The sequence below is a fragment of the Ixodes scapularis genome, unplaced genomic scaffold, assembly GCF_016920785.2.
Source record: "Ixodes scapularis isolate PalLabHiFi unplaced genomic scaffold, ASM1692078v2 PGA_scaffold15__6_contigs__length_5221840, whole genome shotgun sequence".
Lineage (NCBI taxonomy): Eukaryota > Metazoa > Arthropoda > Arachnida > Ixodida > Ixodidae > Ixodes > Ixodes scapularis.
Genome location: NW_024609841.1, coordinates 2,002,841 through 2,029,200, shown reverse-complemented (window position 1 = coordinate 2,029,200; position 26,360 = coordinate 2,002,841). Strand labels below are relative to the sequence as shown.

At 43.8% G+C, this 26,360-nt stretch overlaps 1 protein-coding gene across 1 annotated transcript in view; it reads left to right on the top strand.

Annotated features, from left to right (window-relative positions):
• LOC121835611 (connectin-like) overlaps nt 1–16,715 on the top strand; it is an 85,395-nt gene extending 68,680 nt beyond the window's left edge. Inside the window, exon 3 of the mRNA XM_042290044.1 lies at nt 16,186–16,715. Within this exon, the coding sequence (XP_042145978.1) occupies nt 16,186–16,715 (530 nt within the window). The remainder of the gene's footprint in view (nt 1–16,185) is intronic.
• Nucleotides 16,716–26,360: the final 9,645 nt, after the last annotated feature.

Sequence of the window (26,360 nt, the reverse complement as noted above, 5' to 3'; positions counted from 1 at the left end):
AATCATCCTTAGTATTTCTTACATGAAATAAAAAAAAAAAAAGAAGCCTCGGGTCAGTCCTGTGAAGGAGGCTGGATCGCGCTTAGTTTTAAAGGCGCACCTTTTTAAGCTGTACTAAAGTTTAGTGTATACCGCTCAGAAGGAAATCTTGGTGTTCATCAGTCACGAAATACAGGGTGTCCCAAAAACGTACAAGGTTTTTTTTTTCCTCCGAAAAAGTAAACTACGCATGACCGAACGCTATTCTACGCCCAAATGTAACGCTGGCGGTGCCCACGACGTGCCAGAGTTTGAAACTAACCGTGACCTTACACAAAAGTTATAAATGATTTTTTTTTTCGAATTTTCTCTGAGAAAATGGCAGCCGACGGAGCTCTCGAATACATGGAGCTGAATGACGGCAGTTACCGAAAAGAGCCGAAAACGGGCCCTGTTTTTCCATTAAAAGTTTCAGGAAATTACCCATTACTTTTCAATGACATAACAGTTAGTCCTGAAACTTAGGAATCTGGTTAGAACCGCTACCACTACATTCCGGGGGAGAATGAGCTTTCAGCAATGCGTAGTTTCTTTGTTCGGTAAATAGGAACCCATAACTGTTTTATGCCCTTTGCGAATTTTCTTTTTTTCTCCACGAAATGGCAATCGCAGAGAGAAGGGAAAAACGAGCAGTGTTAGCCCTTTTAACTTGCAAACAGGAGGGACTACGTGATCTGGCGCATACTCCGCCAAGGTTGATCATAGCCAAGGGCTGGGGCTGGAAGAGCACGGGGAACGGGCCGAAACCCCTAGATTGTTAGAGTTCGGCTATTTATTCCCGTCTCCGCAGCGATTGGACACCAGTCTCTAAACGAATGTTTGCCGAGGCGTTGATTGCTAGGGGAAGACGTCGAGTGTTCACGCAATGCACCTGTCCCATCAAGTCGGATTCTATGATAGCCCCTGCGGGTGCAGTTGCAGACATTATAGCCGACTTTGCGATACCCTTGACTACCGCAATATAGCGAAAGATAGCCCACGTATCCTAGATTTGCTTTTTACTTTCTTTCAAAAACACAAAAAGATAGGTTATTTCTACTAATTGCAGTACCCTGCAAAAATGGTGACCTCGGCCGAAATGGGGTTAGTTAGCTGCGGCGGGAGATAAACAAATATTAATGACTGGGGAGGGCACTTGTGCATGCTCCATCGTCCCTCAATGCGAAAACATTTTTGTCAGGTCACACGATACAGAAATAGCATCTTAAACCTTTTTTTATTTTTTTTATCGCTCTCCGAAAGTTAGCGCACTCCTCATTTTCGCAGGATTTGCGCCAGCTTTTAGTTGGGCTCGGGATGTTACAGTAGGTTGGCGAATTGTGGGAAGGAGAGAAGAAATATATCGTGGAGTGGCGTTATGTGCGTGTATACTTGTACAAGCACTGTAGTGCCCGTAAGCTGGATGAAATTAAAAAAAAAAAAAAAATTCTAATCATATGTTATTACACTGCTCTTGCGATAAAGTTCATATGTGGTGTACCAGTTTAGTTAACAAAATCAGCTTCTGGAGCCATTCGCAAAGTAGAATATCACAGCGACAACTATTAGAGAAAGGCCTTAAGAGCGCAACCTCAGATATATGACGTGAAAAAGCGCAGCACTCAGTTATGGATCGCTCCCACCGGTGACAACTAAGTCACTCAAGAGAGGTGAAATCGATAGACCTAACATCTTTGCTGCTAATAGAGTTCTCATCAAATAAAGCTAGAATCTTGCCGGTTTCTAGTTGTAAGCACCATTTTTTACGGGCCTTATTGGAGAAAGCACTCAAATACGTGTTGCCATTTCTGCATTCCTCTGTGACCTATTGAGCCGGATTGACGACTTCAACCTACTGCGCTCTACAGCGACGTAAGTTCCCCGATTTATGCAAGACACGGTTCTCATCAACGGGGGTCCGCAGGTGACCCATAAGATATATAGTTCGGGTTTCGTCGGCGACGCAAAGTTTGGGAAGTGCTGGTCTAGATCCGAAAGGGGTGGGAGTTGCTTACTGCTGTCAGTGGGTGCTCCAACCAAGCTCCTCCACCCTATCGTTGCGGGCAAGGGGCGACGCAGCTCGGAGCACGTGGCGCGACAGAACGCGCTGCTGAAACCAGGGACCCTGGGTTCAATTGCCCCCCCCCCCCCCCCCCCCCCCCTTGCCAGTTCCGATATGGATGAGCATTGTCGTGCGGTGTTCAGAACTGCTTGATGCACGTTAAAACCCCAAGCTAGCTGTGGTGCTGCACTGGCTAAAGTTCTTATCTACAGTGTAAACCAGTGTCGCCGTACCTCAAAAAGAGGCAAACCTGATGATGTCTAAACATGTATGGTAAATGTTGACTGGTTTGTTGCTGGCAACCTCAGCCTTCTTTGGAGTGCACCTTTAGCATAATTAGAAGGCTGAGCCCCTCGAGGGCTTGCGTGGCAGGTCGGGCATCCATCACTCTTTCAGGTGTTTCTTGTAAATGTTATAATTGTCGCAGCGCACTGCGAGACTCGGTGAGCACACTCACCGGTTGCGGTGTAAATTTTAATGGCGCGCCGTGCTCAAACGACAGAGGGATCTGCACTCTAGGAACAAAATTGTTTATTGACAATACGAAAAGGCTAACCTGCTGGTTCTCTTTATAAACTGGGGAAACACGAGCGAAACGAAAAAAAAAAATATTTAGACATTTGAACAAGTAATTGCTCAAGCAGCCTACAAAAGCGAAATTTATTACGTTCAAGGGGAAAATAAGGGTCACAGGAATATGATCTGAACATTATTATTTATAACCATTTCGCCTTAAATACGCAAATAATTACCTCTCTGTTCATTCAAAATAAACAAGGACGGAAAAGATGCAGGTCGGTGCATTGCTTTCTACTTCATGATTCTTGCTAGATTTACTAAGGACCGAGAGCTAATTAGTTCTAATACCGATTATATCTAAAGATGAACAGCCTACTGGGCATCTTCAACCGATAAACGTGTTTCGCAAAGTGGTGGTGGTTCTCTCTCATTGGTTGTTAGTCACGTACGGGAAGACTTCTTGATGCTGGCAACAGGGTCTGGTGGGCTGTGAGATGCTCTTGTCTGTGCCGTCCTCGCGGTACACGAAACTGGAGACAGGAATCGATTCCGTAAAGTCGCAATGCACTTGTTGTCGTTTTAAGAGTTAAAACAAAGAGAAGAGCGAATGGTGCTTCCGAGCCGATGCAGAAAAAGTGTTTCATTGCACAAATTCTTACCTGTCTAGAAAGCCGAATTTCCGCGAAGATTTACTTTTTTTTTGTTTTCTTCTTCCTTTTCCTTCTTTTCAATTTTCATTTCTGTGGAAGCCAACGCCCTTGGGATCACCGTCGACATCGTGATTCTTCTTTTTTTCTGGCTGTGACAACCAATAACCGTTGGGTCACCGACAACTTTGTAGATCACATCTGAATATTTGTACGTAGATATATTCACTCTGGTTACTTAGAAACGCAAATTGTCATTCCGTTAGTATGGCCCTTAGAATTATAACCTTCTTTAATTTAATATTACAGCACTAGACACCTTCCTTCTCTCTCACTACATCATTATTAAAACCTCAGTTGTAAGTCAGCGCTCTTTCCTTCCTGTTGTATCTTCCTTACGTAACTTAATTGCGCTGTTTCAGTCAAGATTTACTTTATTTGTTAAAATTTTATTTTACCTCCCCCCCCCTTTTTTCCATCTTTTATTTTTGAAGTTACTGTCAAAGATTATAGATCTCTTTTTTTTCAGTTTTAAGCCATTTTTCCCCACGTTGATACACAAAAAGTTTATTTATTGCCGGAAAACGGGTGCGGTACTTAATTGGATTAGAAAAGAATAATGACGCAAAATGGAAAGGAGTTCACAAACCACAAGCGGAAGCTTTTAACAGGAGGAAAAAAATGCAGTGCCTGCATAAAATTAATTGATGTCTACATTCCAGAAGTATCAATGCGTTTCACCAAATCCACCCGCATAGCCAGATAATAATAAAGCGCCCTAATTCTAATATTTTAGTTTATTGCTTATTTTTAAATACGTTTTTTCGCGTGATAATAGTTGCTTTATTTCGTTAACCAGTACATATGACTTGGACACAATGTCTAGAAGGGAGGATCTAAGAAAATTAGTTTGTACTACGTATAATAAGTTGAGTAATGGGGAACGTTATAACAAATTCCTAAGAACTGGCTCTCATTGGCTGCTTCAAGACGGAAAAACGTTCTGTTAAACAACGAATATTTTCAGTACTAAGGCAACTCAATTCTGTAATACTGTAATATATAAACCTATACGGGTTCCACCTCCTGGCCGGGGCTTCTGTACATCAAATTATGACCCGAAAGCATTCGTGAATTACTATTGCTATGTATTCTTTTGATTCGCGAACAATCTGAAATATAGAAAGAAAAAACAAGCTCGTTCGAAGTCAGTGTTTTCTAGCAGACTTAACTTCCATACAAAAAGTCTTCATATATTTCAAAAAGAGTGCATGTATACCGTGTTCTAAACTACACCTCACAATTTTTTCTCGCTGCGGACGTGTTTTTTGTTTTGTTTTCGCTATATGCTTATGATTGGTGCTTCGTAACTTGAATGTCGCCTTTTTGCCTGCCTTTTTATTTTTTTCATATTCACTTGAGTGCTCTCGTTTGTTTGTATGTTCCACGTCTGATGTCCGATTGCTGGTCTTCAGTCTTCCGTTCAGTGATGTGTGAATGCGCTGGTTTTACTTGCATATTTTGTAAACCACTAATGCTTTGATACATTTATGTATTTTCAATTTACGGCGCGCTTACGAAAACACTAATGCCAAAAGGCAATCTGTCAGTAAGTAATAAAAACAGGTAAGCAATATAGCCATTCATAGAAAGCTTCAAAGCGTCAAAAGTAGAGTCAAAAACAAAGTTCACTACACGTCAAAAAAAAAAAAAAAAAAAGAAAGCAGCGACATGAACATAATAAAGACGCAAGGCAAACGAGCTAGAAAACAAGGTTAAATTTTGAGAACAATGAGCGTAAATTCCTTTAGAATCCAAGCCAAATTAGCTTTCCCATTCCTGAAATTTCGAAAATGCACGTTATGCAATTCTTTTTTAAAGTATTTGAGGAGTCACACAACGTAAAAGTTGACGTATATCACTTCTAATATTTTTATTTTCTTGAGGCAAATTACGTTTAGAACATGTTGACTGGTATATAGTATTTGACATCAGTTCACGCAAGGCTAATAGGGAAATACAAATAAAACAAGTAAGTATTAGAGCAGGGGTCTCAAACAGGCAGCCCGCGGCTTGCTGAGACGCGGCCCGAATTCATCCGGCGGCTGCGTCCCTCGTTCCCTTGTCTCCAGCACTACACGTCTCATCGTTTCAAGTCGTCCAGTCATTTTCATTCAAACCGTAGCTCTGCTCTAACGACGTGTTAGAATCTTTTGCACTATTCTGTTATATATCTTTAATTGAGTATTGTTTGGTCATAACTTTTGCTTCTCGGCTCTTCGTGATGTTCATCACATGTACGGCAATCCCCCTCTAGGCTCCAAACACGATCCTTTTGCTCATGACGCACCTGGAATTCATGAACTCTCGCTTAGCAGGAACAACTGCCAAAAATAAAGCACCAAGCTCAGTCTTGTAACCGAGAGAAACTTCAATTACAATACAAATATTGTCTGATTCTGAAGTTAATTGAAGGATAGGGAAATGACAGTGTGCTTCCATCGATTAATCATTATGTGTATATGGACCCACGTTTGGATGATCAATGGAAAATATATCAACGGTAAACATGATCATTTACAATAAGCAGCGAGCAGGAGCCGTCCCCTTTACTAAAAACAAGAACAAAAACATGTAAAGTGTCGTTGAGAGACTTAGCTCCTTTGCAACGTAAAACACCATCGCTGTTTTTATTTTTTATTTGCCATATAATTTTTTTTAAAGGTTGGCTATTAATTTTTTGGGCGTGGACTATCTGGTGCCTACACTTTAATGAGTTTCAGACGCCAAAAGTCAAATTTGAGAGTTTTACGTTCCAAACCGACGATGGGCATCTGGCACGCCCCAGTGGAGGACTGAGGATTAATTTCGAGCACCTGGGGATTTTCTGACGTGCAACCGAAAGCTCGGTTTTACGCGCCTTCTCCGCAATAAGCCTCCGTCAGATTGCGGGCACCTCGGCCCGGATTCGAACCCGCGACATGGGGATCCGTAGGCCAGCGCTCTCGCCTCGGAGCCACCGAGGCGGCTGAGTTTGAGACCCCTGCATTAGAGTCTGTCGGGGTCAGAGAAAAAGTGGTCTTTTTGTTAAACCGAAGGCAGTTTGCGAGTTGCCTTTGGCGTCAACTCGTCAAGCTTTAGAAATTCCAACTCAACTTGCACAGCAAGTTGAGTAGGAACCACTAAAGAGCAACGAAGAATTTTTTGTTTTGCTCGGTCTGGCTAGCTAAACTTCAGAATAAAAAAAATTCTTACATATAACGCATATAAGGAATTACTTAGTTTTTCGTTTACGCAGGTAGTTTTTTGTTTTTCAAAATATATTTTATCAAAGTTGAACTTACTTTTTTTTTTTTATCAGGTTGCGTTTTTCACTTTGCCCGGACAAGAAAACGACCACCTTACTGGGAAGGATGATGCGTCTATACTTCGTCTCACCCTACGATGGACTAAAGGCAAAAACTACGGACTGCCAGATCCAATCACGATCCACTTAGAAATTGCGTATTGCGCTTTGATGTACGTATCAGTGCCCGCGTCTCGGATCACTGATTGGGATTGGTGGACAGTGGTTCGAATCGAAATAGCACTGAGTGACTCAACAATTTTACATTGCAAAAAAAAAAGTCTGTTTGCAGTGTCGAAGCTATAGAAATGATGCAGCGTTTTTTGGTTCGGATCATTATTCGTCCACCCCTATCCAATGCTAGGCATGTCATAGTGTAGCGTGGAACGTGATTGGACCTGACGACCCGTGGCGTTGGCCTTTAGTCCATCGTAGGATGAGACACAGTATAGTAGCGCTTGCCGGGGGCTGAGATCAGAGCTTTTCGTAAGCCCCAGAAGTAGCTATGGAGGAAAATAAAAACGGCTAAAAGCAACAGCTGCTTTGCAACAGAACGCACGCCAGTGTGGCTTCACATGGCACTGTGAGGTCACGCGACACCATGACGTCATATGTGACGTCCAGTGACGCGGTCTGATGTCACGTCAGGCGGTCGCTCACGTGACTTAGCATCACGCTACACCGTGACGTCATATTGGACCTATAAATGCTGTGCATTCAGAGCGCCTTGGGGGATATGGAATTATATTTTTTTTTAAATAGTAGTTGCTGGCGAAAGTTTGCCTTATTAAACATTGATTTTAATGAAGTAATTTCTCGGGGTATTAGTGCATAATTAGACAAAATAAAAAAGCGGAAAATAAACAAGGTTGAGTGGCTGCCTGTCCTGACTGCTCTCTTGTCTTTGTCTTTTTTGCGCAATTTCGTGTTCGTATTAATTTTTTAAAAGTTCCTAGAGCCCTCTGCGAATTTTTTATGTGACAATGCACCATTTTTACTCATTTCCAAATAATACTGCTTTCCGTTTCTTCTGCCTATTGAGGCTTCCTTCGTTGTTGGTTTTGCATGTAGCGGGTGTTTCACTTACATTGGAGCAATATTGTAGTACTTCAATTACTATACGGTGAACAACACGTTCATCAGAACACTATTACTTTCGTAGCTTTTAAGCTCGCGTTCATTTTGTATTTTTTAATTATCGTTTGTCCCGTTTCCAGGTCACCCTTCAACATCACATTGAGTTTCTCTTTGTTTCTTTTTTGGTGGAGTTTGGAGGAAGAGAAGGATCTGAGCATCTGAAAAGATTACGACCCTTAGTCGGAAGACAACGTTTCGACGGTGACCTTTTCTCCTTCGAACTGTCGATTATTCTTCCCTAATGAGAAGTGATGTTTCGCGCGTAGTGGACGGAGACGTGGCTGCTTCCGCCATTATTATTTCTTGTTTTGGCCTCTTATTTTAAGGAACATCATCGGGGGGGGGGGGGGGGGGGGGGGCTAAAAGTAAGTTCACAGCCAGGTCTCCTCCTTTTTTTCGAGAAAGAGAAAAGCGGGAACAAGATGAATGGGGGATTCTTGCGCCATTCCTCACACTCGCGAGCGAGGAGAGAACGAGCATGCAAAAGTGGACTGGAAGAAAAACAAAACAAGTAACGCAAACGAACCGTTGGGTTCCGACACGGACTCCTCACCGTCGCGATATTCTTTACGGTGGGAGGAAAGCAGAGAAGTTGTCCCAGTTTGACGGTGAAAGCTGCATCCATCATCGCCGCTTCCCACGCCTGGCGGATACTTGGAATTTGGAATTCGGAGACAGAGGCGCCTGTCTGTCCCGCCTGAGGGATGATGGTCCTCAGTAGGCCCGCGTCAATACTACGTCACGAAGACGCAACGATCGAGACAGGATGTAGGAAATATCTTCTGACTTTTTTTTTGCTGCTGCTGACATGTTTTATTTGTTAAGAATATCCAATCATATTGTCGGGGGGATTGCCGAATACCTCCACGAAGATGCGAATGCCGAATGGAAAGGGTCCGAATTTTTTCTTCACGGAACACATCGTTCAGGAGGAATAGTTAAACCTCACATAAACAACAGAAAGTACAAAGGAAGGTGTCAAAGGCGGGCGTCCCACAAAAACACAAACACACAAAATTTTCTTTTTTTTCAGGTTCTTGTTTGTTTGTCTTTTCTATTCCCATTTCTATTTTGTCCAATTATGCGCACTCTCAATTGGCGCTTAACTGGCTCCTTGCCATTGAAGATTAGTGCCTGGCAAAAAAAGATGGGAGTTAATTGCCTGACATGCAGATTGGCACTATGATATTGTTCAGCTTGTTTATTGGAAAGCTTAACCCTGGAAAACGCGCAGTAACCACAATCTAGCACCCTAGACCCAAGTTGAAGACATGATGGTGCAGTCGTTTCTTAGAAAGTTGGGCTCGGTTGCGACACGCATCTCTTCTAGGCACACTTGATAAAGTTTTTCTTCCTTTCTCTTTTCTTTGTATTTCCGTAATTTTTGCGTCTTCTTGAACGGCGTGGGAGCCAGCGTGACATTCTATACGGAGCGCAAGTTCGTCTGCTTCCTTTGCGGGGATTGTGGTGACGTCAGAACGCCGAGTTCCGATTGGTTCTGATTGAAGGATAGTGGGTATACCTCAAAGTAGCTTGCTTTGAGGTCTACCCACTATCCTTCAATCAGAGCCAATCAGAGCTCGGCATCTTTCTGACGTCACCACAAGTCCTGTCTAAGAAACAGACGACTTGCTCTCCGCATAACCCTCTCCCTCTTTCTCTCCTCTCGTTTCTTTCTTCTCAGGCGTCTCAAGGCTTCGCCCTAATTTGCTTACACCAGCTCCTGGATATCATCCTCTCCTCCCCATCGCAAAGCCGATACAAACTAAGCCAGCGATAAAACCTGAAATGCCGATTCGAATGATTCCCGCTCCACCAGAAGTAATAGCTATCGGTCTCTGCAAATCAACCTATTTCGATTTTGCACAGCGGCGCCATTTTCATTTAATTAAAATGAGAACGTATAATTTTATTTTGTGTCCGTGGATGTCAATGCTTTATTTTCGGCTATTTCAGTGTTACTGTCGCCTTTGGAACCTACCAGTGCTGTTTGAGCCACAGGGGATTTCCCCCAAAAAAGCTCTCCGTTTTTTTGTTTTTGTTTTTTTAATAAATTACGCTCATTTTTTGCACAAATGTAGCTTTAACGGTTCGAACCCATAGCCAAAGCTTCAGAAATAAACGTGATCTTAATAAAAATGATCCGATTTTCTGAAAATTTCAGTAGAAAAATGGCGGCCGACTGACCTCTCGAACACATGGAGCTAAATAGCGCCAGTTTTCGAAAACGAACAAAAAAAAACAAGCACCGTTTTGCGTTGAAAGTTTCGGCAGAGCGTAATTTTTGATTGAGATAAAGGTTAGTTTTTACACTTGCATCTAGTTTAGACAGGCTATTGCTACATTTGGGCGGAAAATGAGCCTTAAGCAATGCCTAATCAAAGGAAAATATGGAAGTTTTGTAAATTTGTTTCTGGGAACACCTCGTTGATAACGCATCTTGTTTAGCAAGAATAAAAAATAAAGATCGGATTTTGATTCCACGTATTTTTTTGTCCCATGGGTTTCAAAGGGTCAGTGATTCGTACGCTACCAAGTATACTATAACCGGTGTTAAAAGTAAAAATTTAGGCTTCTCTTTTATATACATACGTGCCTATTTGTCCTCTACTTATTTTTTTTACCCACTCCTGACTCATGTGAGTTGAATTGAGGTTTTACGGTACAAAGTGTTTACGGCCCTATACTATACAAAAGTTTCTAGAAGCTATATTTTAAAACTACTTGAGAAGTAATTTAGTAGAAGCTATATTTTAAAACTACTTGAGAATTAATTTAGTTAGCTTAACTATTGCACGGTTGACAATTCTTTTCATGCCATTTTTAGTACGGACTAAAACAATCCATAGACATCAGGATGTAAACAACGATGAAAGTAAAAACACACAAACACTATTGATTTAGGTTGCATGAGGGCAGGTAGCTATGTAAGTTCCAAATAGGACGAATACTTACGACCACGCGATTGCTACGATATAAAATATTAACGCAGTAATATGATCAACCAAGGAGGAAAGGTTCAAAACTTATCCCTCACGCATAGTGCTAGCGACCTCCGCCATATTTCTAAACATTGGAGTAGCACCATTTCTTTAGGTGTTCGTAAAGGACCCATTTAGAGCGACCAATATAAACTCTAAAAAAAACATCAGTATGTTTGGTATTCTGGTTTTATCCTGTTTTATATCTTTCGTGCTTCCGAAGCCAACGGCGCGCTGACTGGAATCCGTAGTTTAAGCAGCAGTTATGACCAGAATAGAATGTCAAACAGCCGAGCCAGGAAAAAAAAAAATCTCAAATTGCCCTGCATTTGTGTTGCGACGTGAAACATTCTTGGTGTAGCGCTAGTAACTCCCAGGCATTTCTTCTCCAGCTGTGCCTCCGGGTCTCTCCACATTTCTTCACCCCATTCACTCCACCCCACTGACTCCACCCACCCCCTCACCCCACTGGTTCCTTTCCACCCTATGGGGTCATTGACTCATTGACCCTTGACTTTCCCCGTCGGGTCGGCCTGTGTCCCGGAGTATGGGAGTAATTACTTGTTGCGTGCAAACTGATTTAATGCGAAGGTTACGTGACATCAATTTTCCCGCTAAATCGAGCGAGGAAGCTGAATTGGAGTATAGATCACGTGAGCATGTCACGTGGCGTCAATGTTTTTGTTAAATTTAAAGGGGAAACTGAATTTGTGTTAAGACTGATGACTGGGTGAGATGGTGGTTCATGTTATTTAAGGTTAGAGCGCACCAGAAGGAAGCACACTCACGAATACAGGCAATTTAAAAAAAATCACAATCGCTCAGCGTTTTATTGATTATCTTCTTCTTCTACGTACAAAGAGCAAACATTGTACGTAGACGATAATCAATACAAACCAAGAGTTGAGTCTGCGCTGAGCGATTGTGTTTTTTTTTTTCTTTTTAATGTGCCTGTGTACGTCAGTTTTATTTTCTTCTGGTGCGCTCTGATGTTAAATAAGATCAAGTTGTGGACAGGATACGTTACATGAAGTACCGTGACGTCATTTTTTGCCCTTACTTTAGAGTAGAAATTCGTGGTTATGCTTTTTGAGGCTTCACTTCACCTGAAAACCCAACCTACAAACGTTTCATGTTAAAAGAAAGCAAACCCAAACGACAGAAGGCACACACGGGTCATGCGGTCTCTGGAAAGATTGATCCAAAGACTCGGACACTTTTCATCGTCCCGGATGACGTGGCACGGGTGACACTCGGTGTCTGTTTCTCACGTCATGTCGCTGTCCGAACCGCCCGAAAGGGCCTTCGTCGCAGACAATTAAACAAAGACTCAACAAACACTCGGCTCAGACAACCGCGTAATCGATCGGAGCAAACAGAACGGGGGTATTCAATGCACGGCCTTCTAGGATTGCCTGGAACATGATGTGAGGGTCTGATTTTAGAATCGGGCAATAAAAAAAAAGTGAGCGCTTCCGCGGCCGGTGATGAGACGGGACCTAAAAGTTCTTGGTTAGGCGAGACTTGTCGACAAAAGCGCGATTTTTGTCTCTTCACGAATGCGAGATCGGGCTATTTTGACGAGGCCTTCTAATGTATAAACGGGTGTTGAGAGATAAGGCGGGCACCGACGTGCTTGCCGTGAGGGTTTTTATTATTATAATTACTGCAGGCCCTTTCTTGGAGGCCATTACAGGAGAGGTTTAAAAATATATAAGCAATTTCACAAAACCTGTAATGGAATAAACTTACTCTCAAAAATTTACAGAGAAAAGACCCTTAACAAAACTTTCAAAAAATGATTTAACGGGCAGCTGTTTGTGCACTGAGGTGATGCCAATTCACATTTGGTCACAAATTGTGTAAGGTTGGTTAGTAACAACGCTAACAAAGCAATAAACAGCCTCCAGTCTTCAACCTCCAAACACGTCTGTATTCGTTTCAATGATTATGTCCAAAAATCTGAATTCAAAGCCCATTAAACTTTTTTTTTTCGTTCACTTATGTTGAAATAGTGAGTGACGCGTTTGACTTAAATATCTTCGCCGATAAATGGCACTTTGAAGGGTTTCGATGTGTACTTGGCTAAATTTGGTGCAGTGCACATTTCACTGTATTTCATTTTGTTAATAATTCATTCAGTACTCCCCACTGAACTAACTTTTTCTCTTTTTATACTGTAGTCCTATGCTCGTTAAATTATATTCGGTATTAAGAGAGTTAACCCAGTGTCCTATTATACATGTTTACTCGTTATTTCTAGGCGCCAAGAAAGTGAGGGTGAGGTGCTCATACGAACGATTAGTGGGTAGACTTATGTACAGCTGCCCTTGTGCCCACTACACTGGCCGAATGTGTTCGAATGCGAATGCCAAACACCGGACGCCGGCGTTCCGCGCTCTAACGCGTTCGGAGAGTGCAGTGGAGACAAAAGCAGCTAGCTTTAGGTCTACCCACTAATCATTCCAATGAGAGTTCGGCATTCTGACGTCACTGCGCGCTCTTGTCTCCTTCTATCCGTCACTTTCTCGGCGCTTTCGTTTTGAAGTACCTGGTTTCGTAACTAGATATATTCTTCTTAATCTCATAAAATACACCCGAAAGCTTGAGAAGACGCGCTGTTCTTTACTTCCTTCTATGAAAAATTGCGTACCTAGTATTAAATAACTTTCTGCACGGGCATAGGCAGTATATTTATTGTCATCGTCCTCGTGTGTCGAGATGAATTGATGGAATCAATTGCGTATGTCTGCTGTCCCCTTGAATCTGGTATATTAACATGTGCTCAGAAACCGCGGCAGCGAACACATCCAACACACTGCATTTTCTTCCCTTTTTCATCGTGCGCATAAGTGCACACGAATATCCATCCGGTTGTGTCCAAGTTGAGGGCAACTTGTTCGAAATAAAAGGTATTATTTATGTAAAATGAAGATTAATCTTAATGTTTTCTTCAATTGAAACTTTTGTGTCGCTTCGGTAAAACTGTAGAAGGATCGACACTGTTTTTTGTTAGAATATTTTCTCGAGTGAAATAATTAATTTCGTTAGACAAGCAGTCATCGTGCGCCGACAAGGGAGCACAATGCATGCTTGTGAGACTTTGGCGGCGCACGTCGGGTACAGCTGTGGGTGACGAGCAAACGGTAACGATGCATGACGGCGTTAAAGGCCGACGGCCAGACTCGAGATTCTGCAAGTCAGGGGATCCTCCTCAGAATGGGGGATGAGGAAGGAGGCAGTGGTCGACAGGGTAGAAGGGGAAGATAAAGAAGCGGCGGAAGAGTGGAAAGCGCGACCTGGTCGTCGTTCTCTAACGTTAAACAAACAGCAGACTTGATCGAGGTGTAAGTGACGAGAGGAGAATCCACCACCAACGAAGCCACCACCGGCTATACTCCGTTTCACCTTGAGTCCGAGCGCAGCGGATGCTAGGAGCCATCGAAGCCAATCCAAGGCCGGTTGAATGTCACGTGATCTTGCAGAGTGGGCACAGCGGCAGCGGAAAGCGGCTGCGTTTACAGAGCGGGATTGGCTGGGATAGCTCGTAGCGTGCGGTGCGTCCGGACGTCAGGTGAAAAGGGAGTACAGCACCGAACAAAACCCCGCCCCACGGTCCGCCAGAGACGCTCACTACTCCGAATATGATACGAACAAACAACGAGGGGGGCAAACTGTCCCTCTGTCTTGAAAACAATGTCACCTATCCATGTGGGATGGGTTCACTTTGAAGAAATGGTCGGGGGCATTCTCTTCTGATTCACCAATGTGCGCGTCTGGGCTTTGCTTGTGTGAGAAGTCTAAAGAACCGCAGGACCAAATTTTTTTGCTCCCCTCAACTTTACAAGACAAAGAATAAAAGTAAGAACATAGCGACGTTCAGTTGCTACTGCAAGAACAGGCCACATTTGTCGCCTATTCTTGCACTTCCTTTCTAAGCGACGCTTTACAATGTATTGTCGTTGCGCTGTGATCTGCCCCATACTCCAATGATCGCCCCCCTTTTCCGTCTCCCCCAATCTGGGCTCTTGAACAATCAGGCAGTCGACATCATAGCAACGAGAGCAAGGCGCGAGATAAAAGGGAGTCAAATTAGACACACAAAAATCCCCAAAAAACTGTATCCGATACTTTCCCGGCGACTTTGTGCAAGCGGTGTATTCTTTATCGAGTATCGTTATCGGAGCGCAAAAATGATCTGTTAAGACTCCTCATTTACGTGTGGACGGGACCGAGCACGACGGCGCACTCTTAAAAAGAGCGACGAACAGTGCGCGCTTGGAGTATTTGTGCATCATCACATACGTACACATTATTTCATCAGTAGAATTCATTTGCTCCTTTTGGTGCTAGAAACGTTACAGGACGAGCTAGCGCCAGTGCCCTGCCCGCTCCGGGGTAGTTTGTTGGATACGCAATTAGGTTCACGACGTCTCTATCGGCCTTCCTGTCGGTCATGCACAGATTCGAAAGCTTTGAGTACTTACGTGACTGCCTTAGGGGGTACAAAAGCTCTCATTTCGGTCAATCGGGGGTGGGTTCTGATGTTGTACGGGCAAAGACTGACAAGGCGGTGCAGCCACGAGCTTTGGAACCCCGAATAACAAACAAGCTAGCTTACCCGAACCAAACCACCGGAGCAAAGCAGTAAATTATTTCCGCGAGGGATTCAAGCGACGAACGTGAACATCAGGCTTATTATTTGATTTGCTGCAACACTATAGACTACAGCGACAGGATGCCTCACCAGTGACAAATTCCATGTTCTTTTGAAAGCCGCCGACGTCACGTCAGCATCGCGTTGCGATGCGATTGGTTACCGCTTCGCAGTGCGCGAAAGCGGTTGGGAGAAATTGGTCCCGAAGCGGTTGGCAAGAACGCTCCCCACCGCTCAATATCAGCCGCTTGCGGTTGAGAACCCGCGGATCCGCTTCACGATGCGGACCCGCTTCCAGTGTGAACGCGTCATAAGCGCGGCACAAGAACAGTGGCTCAGTTGAGCCGCGCGCATAGCGGACGTGTCATCGGAAGAAGTTAGTCGGTCTTTTGGCGCATATCCTCTCCATTGAGTCCAGCCTTTAGGGCGATTGACTTAGGACCGCTGGATTTGCGTCTATTGATGTGTCTCTCTTTTCCGGCGTTTGTCGAGCCCCCACTCTTGCAAGTAGACCAGGTGCTCGAAGTTGCACACTCAGACTGCCGCAATTAGCTACCTCCGCGATTGACCTTCGTGATGACCAATCGCAGCGCGGCGCTGGTCATTCGCGGCCGTCAGAGATCTCGTCAAGTTTCTCGCCGAGTGCGTAATTTAGAGCTCCAGTAGTGCTCGACACTCGTGTTGCCGATTCCGCTAAGTAAATTCAAACACAGAAGATTTTATTAGGTGTTCATTACAGTTTTCTCACAAAACAGCCTGCTGACTTGTCGAATGACTTGATTAATCCCCAGACCATTCTCTCTTCCTTCTCTTCCCAGGCAACAAGTTCAGCTGCGACTGCCGCCTCGCCTGGATCTTGCACCTGGAAAATGCCACCAGGAGCGACAAGTTCCGGCGCGAGCTGCGACACGTCAAGTGCGACTTCGAAGCCCAGGGCAACCTGAGCAGCAGCAAGGTGTCCCGACTCAGTGCCAGTCAGCTGGGCTGCTCCGAGGACTACGCGAAACCCAGCTTCGGCACGGCATCGCGCGGCAAGGTTCCCCCGCGTCGTCTGTCAGTCGAAGACAAGGGACAACGCGGCGACGACAACGAAGGAAACAAGATCGTGGACGAAGGCGCCGTTCCGAATGGTCATGACACGGCCACCGAAAATGAACGCGACCGGGACGCGCAGTCGATGGACAACGACGTGGAGGTGGTGCTCAGCCAGCAGAAGGCGCTGCGCAAACATCCTTCTGGGTCTCGGAAAAGCAACGGGAGCCCAGCTAAATCCACGGCGTTTGCTCTTCAGGCACTCCAGTTTATGGGACTGACTGCGTTCTCCAAGACCCTGTCTACGTGTAGGTGATCCATGATATAGCTATTTAGTGTTTTCTTTTTTTTTTAACAAAAACAATTCGTGTTTGTCGAGTGAGAGATCTGAGTGATAAGGAGATCGGATTAGCTAGAAGGCGGTGACCCTAGTTTTCTACGATTAGCGAGAGAATGACGGATCGACTTTTGTGCCACACGATTTTATTATCCCAGCCTCCAACCAAGCAAGCCGGATCAAGCATCCAATATACGAGGCTGTACAGTGAGGGTATCGCGCTAATTCCCCGTTTCGCGTCAAAGGTTTTGGTAACAGTGCCGTGGGCAGGAATGTTTTACAAGGGCGGCTGAGGTGGCTGGCATGTGCATGACTTGGCGTGCGGAGAGAAGAGGGGGCGTCAAAATGCGCGCGCATAATATAGGGTCGGTTGGATTTCGGGGGGCTGAAACCCTTGCTTGACACCATTGCCTGAGTCATCAAACTGCAAAACTGGTTGTTTCAATTTCGCCTTTCTTTTGTGATAAGTTTCCTTTACGAAGAAAAAGAATTCGTAAATTTCCCGTTAATTGTTGCGCGAAAAAATACACCTGATAAACTTTAGGACTGCGAATCTGTTTTAGCGATAATACAAAGCAGCAGTGCTGACTCGATTTTGACTTGAATTGGAACTGTGTTTTACAAATGTGCGCATGTTTCAGTGCTTTTTAAGTGGCACTTGGCATGATATTCTAGACCCACGTACTGTTGCGAGACTCGTCGAGCGGCCCCAGTCGCCCTCACTAAGTGTACCTTTTGCACCTGCACAACAATTACGAGGGAGCTTCAGCTGATCGTTTTTGCACTTTGATAAGAAATATCCGATACTGCTCCGACGCTGTCACGCATTCGCGAGAAAATGACACACTTCGTACAAGAATCCTTCCCGGTGGTGCCTGTCTGGAAATCTGGAATATCTGGAGTCTACCGATTGTCCTAATGTGGCTGATTGCAGTTTTTATTCGACTGCTTTGAATGTGTGCACGACGGATTACCCTAACCACTCTGTTTCGAGTAGCATTCTATGACACAATTAACTACCGTATATTCTTTTCAAGCGAGATAATGACCGTTCTATGTTGTAATTGGTTTTCATTTGACATTTAATCAATATAGTAAGTGTTAGATATATAACAACCAGGGTGTCAGCAAAGAGGCCAACCCTTTTACCCGCTAAATACGCGTTTTAAATATTTCCAAGGAGTTTAACATATTTTTAGCTGATACCCCCGCAATAGTGCAAAAACAAGACTGCTCAAGCTCCCCATTCTTGAGGAAAGGACTGCGGCCGGCCCTTGCCGATGCAGTGGCCATTCTTGACATTCTGTACATATGAGGCACCGCTCCGGAACAATATTTACAGTGCACCACACATGTAGAGTATTTTGCTGCCTTCGGTCAAAGCATTCTATTTTGAAGACCATTATATTGAACTGTACATATGTATGATACTCTACTCCAACCCCCCCCCCCCCCCCCCCCACCAGTCTGTGAAGCATACTCCAGTTTGGTTTCTGTGCACAACACTTCAAAAACATTGTCTATACTATCTATCTTTCCCAGAGCACTTGTTCACAAAATTACTGCAACCTACAGAGCGAGCCTAACGAATGATGAGTCTAAAATATTAAAGGAATCGACCTAAATGTGTAGTCTGCGATGTGAATGGGAGCATACTATGAATACTGTGACGAGGCATGCGCAGTGTCGCTGAGTAATTTCATTTCGTGATACATTGTCATGACCGGGGGTTCTTTCGATTTCCGTGCATCTCCTGCACCAGCTGCACTCAGTGCATACCATCTTATTCAGTTTATGAGTGCAGCCTATCTGAAAACACAACCAGAAGTATACATTTCCATGCACTTTTTTCCACCGCTGCGGGCTGGTGCAGGCCAATCGAATGAGCCGTGCGTCGGTGTGGCTGGCAAGAGAGTTCAGTTACACAGCTCGTGACCCAAGGTTGCAGAACTAATTCTACAGACTAGTGAATATTGGCAATCATGTCATACCTGACTTACGGAGTTCCATGCCTGTGTCACTCTTTTCAATTTACTTTCGCCCAAAAAGTAGCAGGATGTATGGGTTTCGAAACACAATTTTCCATACCTTAGGTAAATGTATTGTTCTTCGCTGGAAAGAAGTGTGTAGAGTCCTAAACAGACTCCCGAACAGGCCGCGTTTAAAAATAACAAACCTGACTATAAAAATTTCGAACAACGTTCGAATGAGTTCATGGTCGATGGCACTGCACAGTATACAGCAAACGATTGGGCACTTCTTTTTATGTAATCGAGTTCGACTATTTGCCTAAATCAGTACATTGTTAAAGGCCTCTCGACTGGACCAGATGCGCACGTGATTGGCCCTGGGAACGGGTCACGTAATGCAAAGTAGTGCTTTTCATTGTGTCACCCTGCAGTCACCTACAAAGGTGGCGGTGTAGCCACCTGATGAAATGTTCCGATTATACATTTGCTAGATTACGTTTTGTATATAATGTCCTGCAGATTCCCTATTTTTATGATTCCGACAAACTGATAATTCTGCCCTCCCGCCTCTATAATGCCTCCGGCATTGCCACTGAATTTGAAATAAAATATATGAAAACCTAACCCTTCTTATCCCGAGAGCCACTTCTTTCAGACTGGGCCGTTCATGCGGCGAAAGCCTATTTTTTTTATGTTTAACGCACCACAAACCAAGAAAGTTTTCCCATGCATTACGCAGCGTCATGTGCTCCAGATTCTGATTGGATGCCTTCGGTTTCTGTTTCAGAGTGCAGCCACGAAATGTGGCTCACGGATTGGCACAGTGACTGTGTTGTTGTTGTTTGTTCTGCGCTCCGATACATCCAATGCGTAGCCGGATAGTCCAGATTTATTCCTTTTTGACCAAACATGTGGGGATGGAAATCGCCGAACTCTTGCCGAAGCAGAGCGCACGCGATGAACAACGCCAAGCTAGGCATCTGGACCAATATTGGCGGTACAATACCGGCGACAGAGGACGCCATAACTTCTTCTGGCGCTAAGTGTTTCAGAAAAAAACTTCGAAAGTTTCTGAGCCAGGTAACGCGCAGAGCGAAGAGTCCCACAATGGGACCTTAAATTCGAAACATGGCTCCCATATCCGTCCAACTCAAGTCGTTAAAAATTGTTCTTGCAGTTTAGCGTGGCCAACTGACGCCAAAATAACCTGCCTCTGGATAGGGGACATGACGGAAGCTTGATTGGACAGCCCTAGCCAAAACTACTATATTTCTTTGTCACCGGAAAAACAAAGGTATTTTTTTATTGGGAACAGGGCGTTAAGCGACATATTCGTTTCCTAAAAAAGTCGTTAATAAGGGAGTTGTCCATGATAGCAAGACACACATCTACTCATATGGCCAATTCGTTCTCCAGTATTTTGCCCATAATGCGGGAACTCATATTGGCGGGCTCCATATTAACAAAACAGAACTCAACCGAAATTAAAAAGAAAAAGTTCGACGCGCGTTTGATGCATTTGCAAGCAGAGACAATGAAATAAGAAAAAGATAAGCGTTGTCACGTGAGTAGCCGAATCCAGAAGCAGGCGACTCATTAAAGAGGCGTTTTCTGCTGCCTCCTCGTCGTGAGTAACGACCCCTCGAGAGAAGCCCCCTCGTCACATTGGAGCGTGGCCCCGGGCTAATGCGACGTGTCGGCGGCGCAGAATGCCGAGATGGTGCTTAGGTCCAAGCTGCTTTCCGTTTGACGGCCGCTTCTTTGGCGACTGCGGTTAATGAATCACGGGGGTCAGCCGCTCAATCATCGATCTGAGGACGCCTTTTTAACGTAGCACATCTCTCTCCCTCCCTCTGTCCAGAGCTTCCATCTTGCGCGTGGCGAAGCTTGCCGTTCTTGTTGATTAATTCCCGCCGAATCGGGCGAGTGTTGATCGATACCGTTTGATCGTTACTCAAAAATGAAAAGTACAACTCCAGCGAGTATTGATTTCTTGATCCTCTCTCGTTGTTTTTTAACCTTTATACGTTTTTTTTTAAGAGAAAAATGTTCGGCTCGACGCTACGCAAAAGCAGTAAGCTGTACCTGATCAGAGAGAGGATAGTATTTTTTGGTAAATTTTGTATGAGCAAAACAAATATTAAAAAAAGGAAACGAAACTTTCAATAACAATGTAGGAACGATGTATAGAGACCCTTGAGTGTTTGTGTCGTTTTTACCCTTAGTCTCGGGGTTGATGTCATGTTCATGCGTAATTCAACGCGAAAAGAGTTTCGCTATTTGGTTAGATGACTGAACAAAATACGGGCGAGCGTATGAACTTTCGCACATCGTTGAAAGACTGAGCAACACACACACACACATACTAAGGTCTTAAACTCAGCTACGACGTTTATTTTGTCTTCCTAGTTTGTAAGCAAGACTCACAACCGGTCTTTAGGAATTCGAAGCAGTGTTGTACACGTTCTCGAAAAAAGGAACGAAAGGTCGTTCCTCGTTCCTTCTGATATTTGGAACGCGTTCCCGTTACAAGTACCATATCTAAAAAAGAAACTCGGTCCCGCTAGAGTTAAAAAATTGGAACGTATCAATACATATACGTTACATTTGTATTTTGCTGATTACCATATTGAGTTAGATCGAGCCAAGTTTTATATTTTTTTATCTATCCCATCAAATGCCAACATAAGAATTTGAATGCCGTGATGGAAGGGCTCCTGGAGAAGAAAACAAGTGGAAGCAGAGATTTATTTCATGATATATTGACCATTAAAAATCTCAGCTTTTAATTATATTCATGTTTGTGGTAAGCTATGCAGGCGAGCCAAATGTACTGTTGCAGTGCACGAGCATTTTACAACAACCTCGCACGTTTTAATCTAACAAAGTCCCGTGTTCGAACTTAACAACAGTTACTCCTCGATGTTGCTGTCTACAAGACAGCAACATCGAGAAGTAACTGTTGTTACTTCTCGATGATAAATGCAGTGAAGAAGAGGGTAGGACTTTTGGGAAGTCAGTCTTGGTAACTACAAGTCCTTCCTCGTGAAGGTTGGATTCGTTGTCCAGTTTGAAGGTTAGGGACAAGGGGAGAAGGAATAACGGTCGATTTCTTTTTTTTTAGTAACCAATGTTTGGGATGGAAGAGTGCGTTCGATGTCTCGTAACCTGTTCTTTTGTTGTAACTGTAGGTCCCCAATGGTTACCAAGTGAGGGCAACACAAAATAAACCCAAATAGAAGTAACCAAAACGTTAACGAGATTGCGCTCTTTGCAAAGACATTGTTTTTATACTTTTAAAATTTTCCATTTAGAGATAAAATAAAAATTACGCCAGTGGGAGAAAAAAGGAACGCCGTTCTTTTTTCCGTTCCATTAAAAATGTAACGAGTTCCCGTTCCAGTTGCACCGATGCCAAATGGAATGGCAGCGTTCCTTCGTTCCTCCTAAAAGGAACTCGTTTAAGGAACACCGTTCCTTGGAACGCCGTTCCTTGCAACACTGGTTCGAAGTCTGTTTCTAGCAGGAAGGCTCTCGAGATGTTCACCTGCATCAATTCACAAAAGTAACCGCTATTAAGTGCACCCAAAAACAGGAGACCGAACCAGCTCCAATTATTACCCGCCTAACGATCATCCCTCCCCGAACGAACTTTTTTTCGTTTTCATGAGACGATTACTTTGGTCTATTTGAATATTTAGATAACGTAAACTGGGCACACATATACAATATGACTGATGTAAACTGTGCGGTAGCAGCGTTTACTAAACACATCGTGTCTGCACTTGAGGGCTTCGTTCCTAAGAAACGTCCTCAAACAACTCGTTATCTTCACTGGTATTCTTTCGAGCTGAGATCAGCTTTAAGATCCAAATTGCATTATCATAGGAAATATAAGGCTTCTAACTCAGTGTTCTGGTACGCCAAATTTTCCGAGTGACGTGCGCAGGCAAAGTCGTGCTTGCAGCGCGATAAAAGAGTGCACCATGTGTCAGTACAGCGCAGTTTATATCGTGACCCATTGCAGTTCTGGAGGTACAGTGCCCCTCAAACTTAACGCCGCCACTCGGTTACACTCCGGTTACGCAAATATTGATCTATTGCATGCTACCCAAAGATAAATTGGTCGCTGTAGCTGCTCGAATACCTTCCCCTGGTTGGGTTCCCATCGGGAACGCGAATGTTCACCAAGTAGTTCGACCACTAGGTTCAGGAACAGCTCAACCAGTGAATCAACCGGACGATCTAGTGCCGGCGTTAAGTTTAAGGGGCACTGTACATCAAGAACCGTACAGCCACAACTTCATCACTAACAAACATCGCTGACTCGTCTGGAATTCCGATCAGTGAACCCGAAGATGTGGCGAACGCTTTTGTGAACCATTTTGCCTCTTTGTATTTTTGCCGCCGGAATGGTTGTGGTAGCGATTGCCTATCAATTCCATTCTTTGAAAATGCTGACATTAATCTTGCTATACAAAAACTAAAACCCAAGTTATCGGTCGCATTTGACGGTATCCCGAGTTTTATTGTCAAAGAATGCTCTTCTATTTTCACACCCATTCTAACACATATTTTCAGCCTTTCATTATCGACTTGCCCCTTTCCTTCAATTTGGAAAAACGCGATAACCGTGCCGATACATAAATAAGGAGGAACAGATGATCCAGAAAACGATAGACCCATTTTATTATTATAGCAAATGTTTACGAAATAGTACTTTCGGAACATATTTCGAGCTTTTTGAAACATAAGGTCCTCCCCTCACATCGTGGTTTTGTGCGCGGAAGATCAGTGGAATCAAACTTGGTGTCTTTTCTTAATTTCGTTTCGCCTATTGTGTGTCAGCGGGGTCAGGTTGACGCTGTATATTTTTATATGTCTAAGGCATTTGACTTGGTTGACCACTCTATACTTTTACAACAGCCAAAATCGTACGGTATAAGTACTACACTATGCACATTGCTCCACAATTAATTGTCCGATAGACACAACTTTGCACGCATCCTTGGTCATCTCTCCCGGCCTTTTGTCACCCTCTCTGATGTTCCCCAGGGGCCCATTCTTGGGCCGATTTTATTTAATGTTTTCATAAACGACCTTAGCACATTCATGTGTTCTACATTCAGAAATCCTGGAATACGCCGATAACATCAAGTTATTTAGGCAAATAGTATCTATAGAGAACTGTGTGAAACCAATGGACGATGTCAAATCAGTGAGTAATTGGTGTTGTCTCAACACGCTGACACTTAATCCCGCTAAGACTGTTGTTATGTCATTTGCTAAGAAGCTAAGGCTTTTTCACTTTTGTTTACCAACTCGGGAATGCCCCATTGCAAAGGGTGGATTGTACTCGTGATCTTTTAGTTTATATAGACTCTTCTCTGTCATTTAATACGCATGTCAATAACATTGTTAACGCCTCCTTCCGTACGTTAGGTGTCATATCCTGAATTACACGTGGGTTTTCCCTGTCGCCCTGTGTTATGCAGTTATGCTTTTCATTAATTAGGTCCAAGCTAGAGTTTTCCTCATTTGTGTGGAATTCTATTGGGTGTACGCACCAAGAGTCGATTGAGAAGGTCCAGAAATGTTCTATTCGATTTTTTTACGACCGCTATGTTGGTCGCATTGTTTACTTTGAATATAGAAGACTTTTAGAACGATACAATTGTTCTACTTTGAATGCCAGACGACGCGACAGAGATCTTGTATTTTTGTTCAAATGCCTTCACGGAGTCATTGATTGCTCTGATCTAACTTCAGCGATAAATATTCATGTTCCGAGAAGATTTTTTCGAACTTCTCTTTCATTGTATGTTAATCAAATCTTCCATACCTGCCCCATGACACGCATTCAGACCTTGTATAATACTGTCGATGATTCCTGCATTGACATTTTTGACCCATCTTTTGCAGCGTTCAAGTTTCCTCTTACAAATCTATAAATTTTAACCCATTTTTCGTAGCGTTCAAGTTTTCTCTTGTCAATTTCTAGAATTCTTCTTTTGCTGTATGTTAATTGCGCGTCATTACAAAGGCGAAAGTTATCCATGAGCACAAAAAAATGAATGAATGAATGAATGAATGAATGAATGAATGAATGAATGAATGAAAGACATCCGCTCTCCCAGACACCGACATTTGTAGCGCCTTCACCCCTTAGAACCCATCGAAGCGTCTTGGCTAAATTTTACTTACCTTTCTGCACCCAGCAGACTTTGACGATAATCAAGAAACTAAAACTGATTCTAGCAATCATAAACTTAAGCACTTTAGAAAGCTCTAAAATAGGATTAATTGCCCGAACCCCCGTGTCGCAGAAGAGAAAGCAACGAGACCTTGTGAAGCCACTTAAGCCAAAATCCCACTCCTCATCCATCATGTCATGCATCATGTAAACGACGCGGTGTTGGTGGTGGGCATGCGGAAAGAATTATCTGGGGACACGCGCCAATCATGTTCGACGCATGTTTGTGGCACACAGGCTTCGAACATTTCTGCAGGCAGTTTTTGTATGACCAATGTGGCCGTCATACGAGGAATGCCTCGGACATTGTCGGTACACTGTCTTTGCTATGACATAGGAGCAGTGCGAGTCCGGTTTTAGCAAGCGATTGAGAGGAAAGCAATGCTGCGATGGTAGCAATGAAAAACAAATTAAGAAGTCACTCGGTTTCCTAGTTAATAACTGTGAACGGATTTACGACCAATTTAACGTTGACACTTTCTTTCGCTAATACGGTTGTCTTTGGGCGAGCCAGGGTACAATCCTTGCATTTGGTTAACTGACTTATTTTCATAATTTTGAGATTTTGAAGCTACTTGGCTTTTATATGCAGCAACGCGGGATTTGGTACGCAACTAACATTAAGGAGCCACCTTATAAAGGGGGTGGTTCCCGTTTCGACCCATTCCCAAAACAACCTTCCCGTTTGTACCTTCCCGTTTCGACCCGTCTCAAAACGACCTTCCCGTTTCACCCTTTCCCGTTTCGACCCGTCTCAAAACGACCTTCCCGTTTCATCCTTTCCCATTTCGCCCTTTCCCGAAACAACCTTCCCGCTTCGGCCATCGTTCGGTTAGTTCGTATTGTTCGTTAACAGTTGACTAGGTTCAAGTGTCCAGTGACTGTTCTCCTTGCTCCACAGTCCACACCACTTCTCCCTCTCCCGAAACAACCTCGGAGACATGGCACCGTAAGATAAACGCTGTGTCAGGGAGGGCTCACTCGAACATTTACAACTTCATCGACCTGCAAACGGGATGATCCTTGAGAAGGATATCGCTGCAGCAGCTTGCAAATGGTGGTGCCGTGCGGGCCAGGTAAACGCCGCGAACAATCACAATTGGAGTGCCGCCTTTCTGATGGCGCGATTTTCCTTCTCAACTTCCTCAACCAAGGCGACTGCATTTTGTGGTTTATGATTTTTGGCTGTGTACGCGACGGTTCTGTGTTTGAACTTGTAAAAAATTGAAGTCGCAATCATATGCCCGTCAGCCTGTCTGATTTATCACTTTTAAAAAGTATCCCGTTTTAGAATAACGTACGTAAGCGCTTTGGGTAACCTAAAAGTAGCGTCGCGATATAAAAACTTAGGCAACGCTAATTTTTGCTTACTCAAAGTGCCTTGCCTGCGTTACTGTAAGA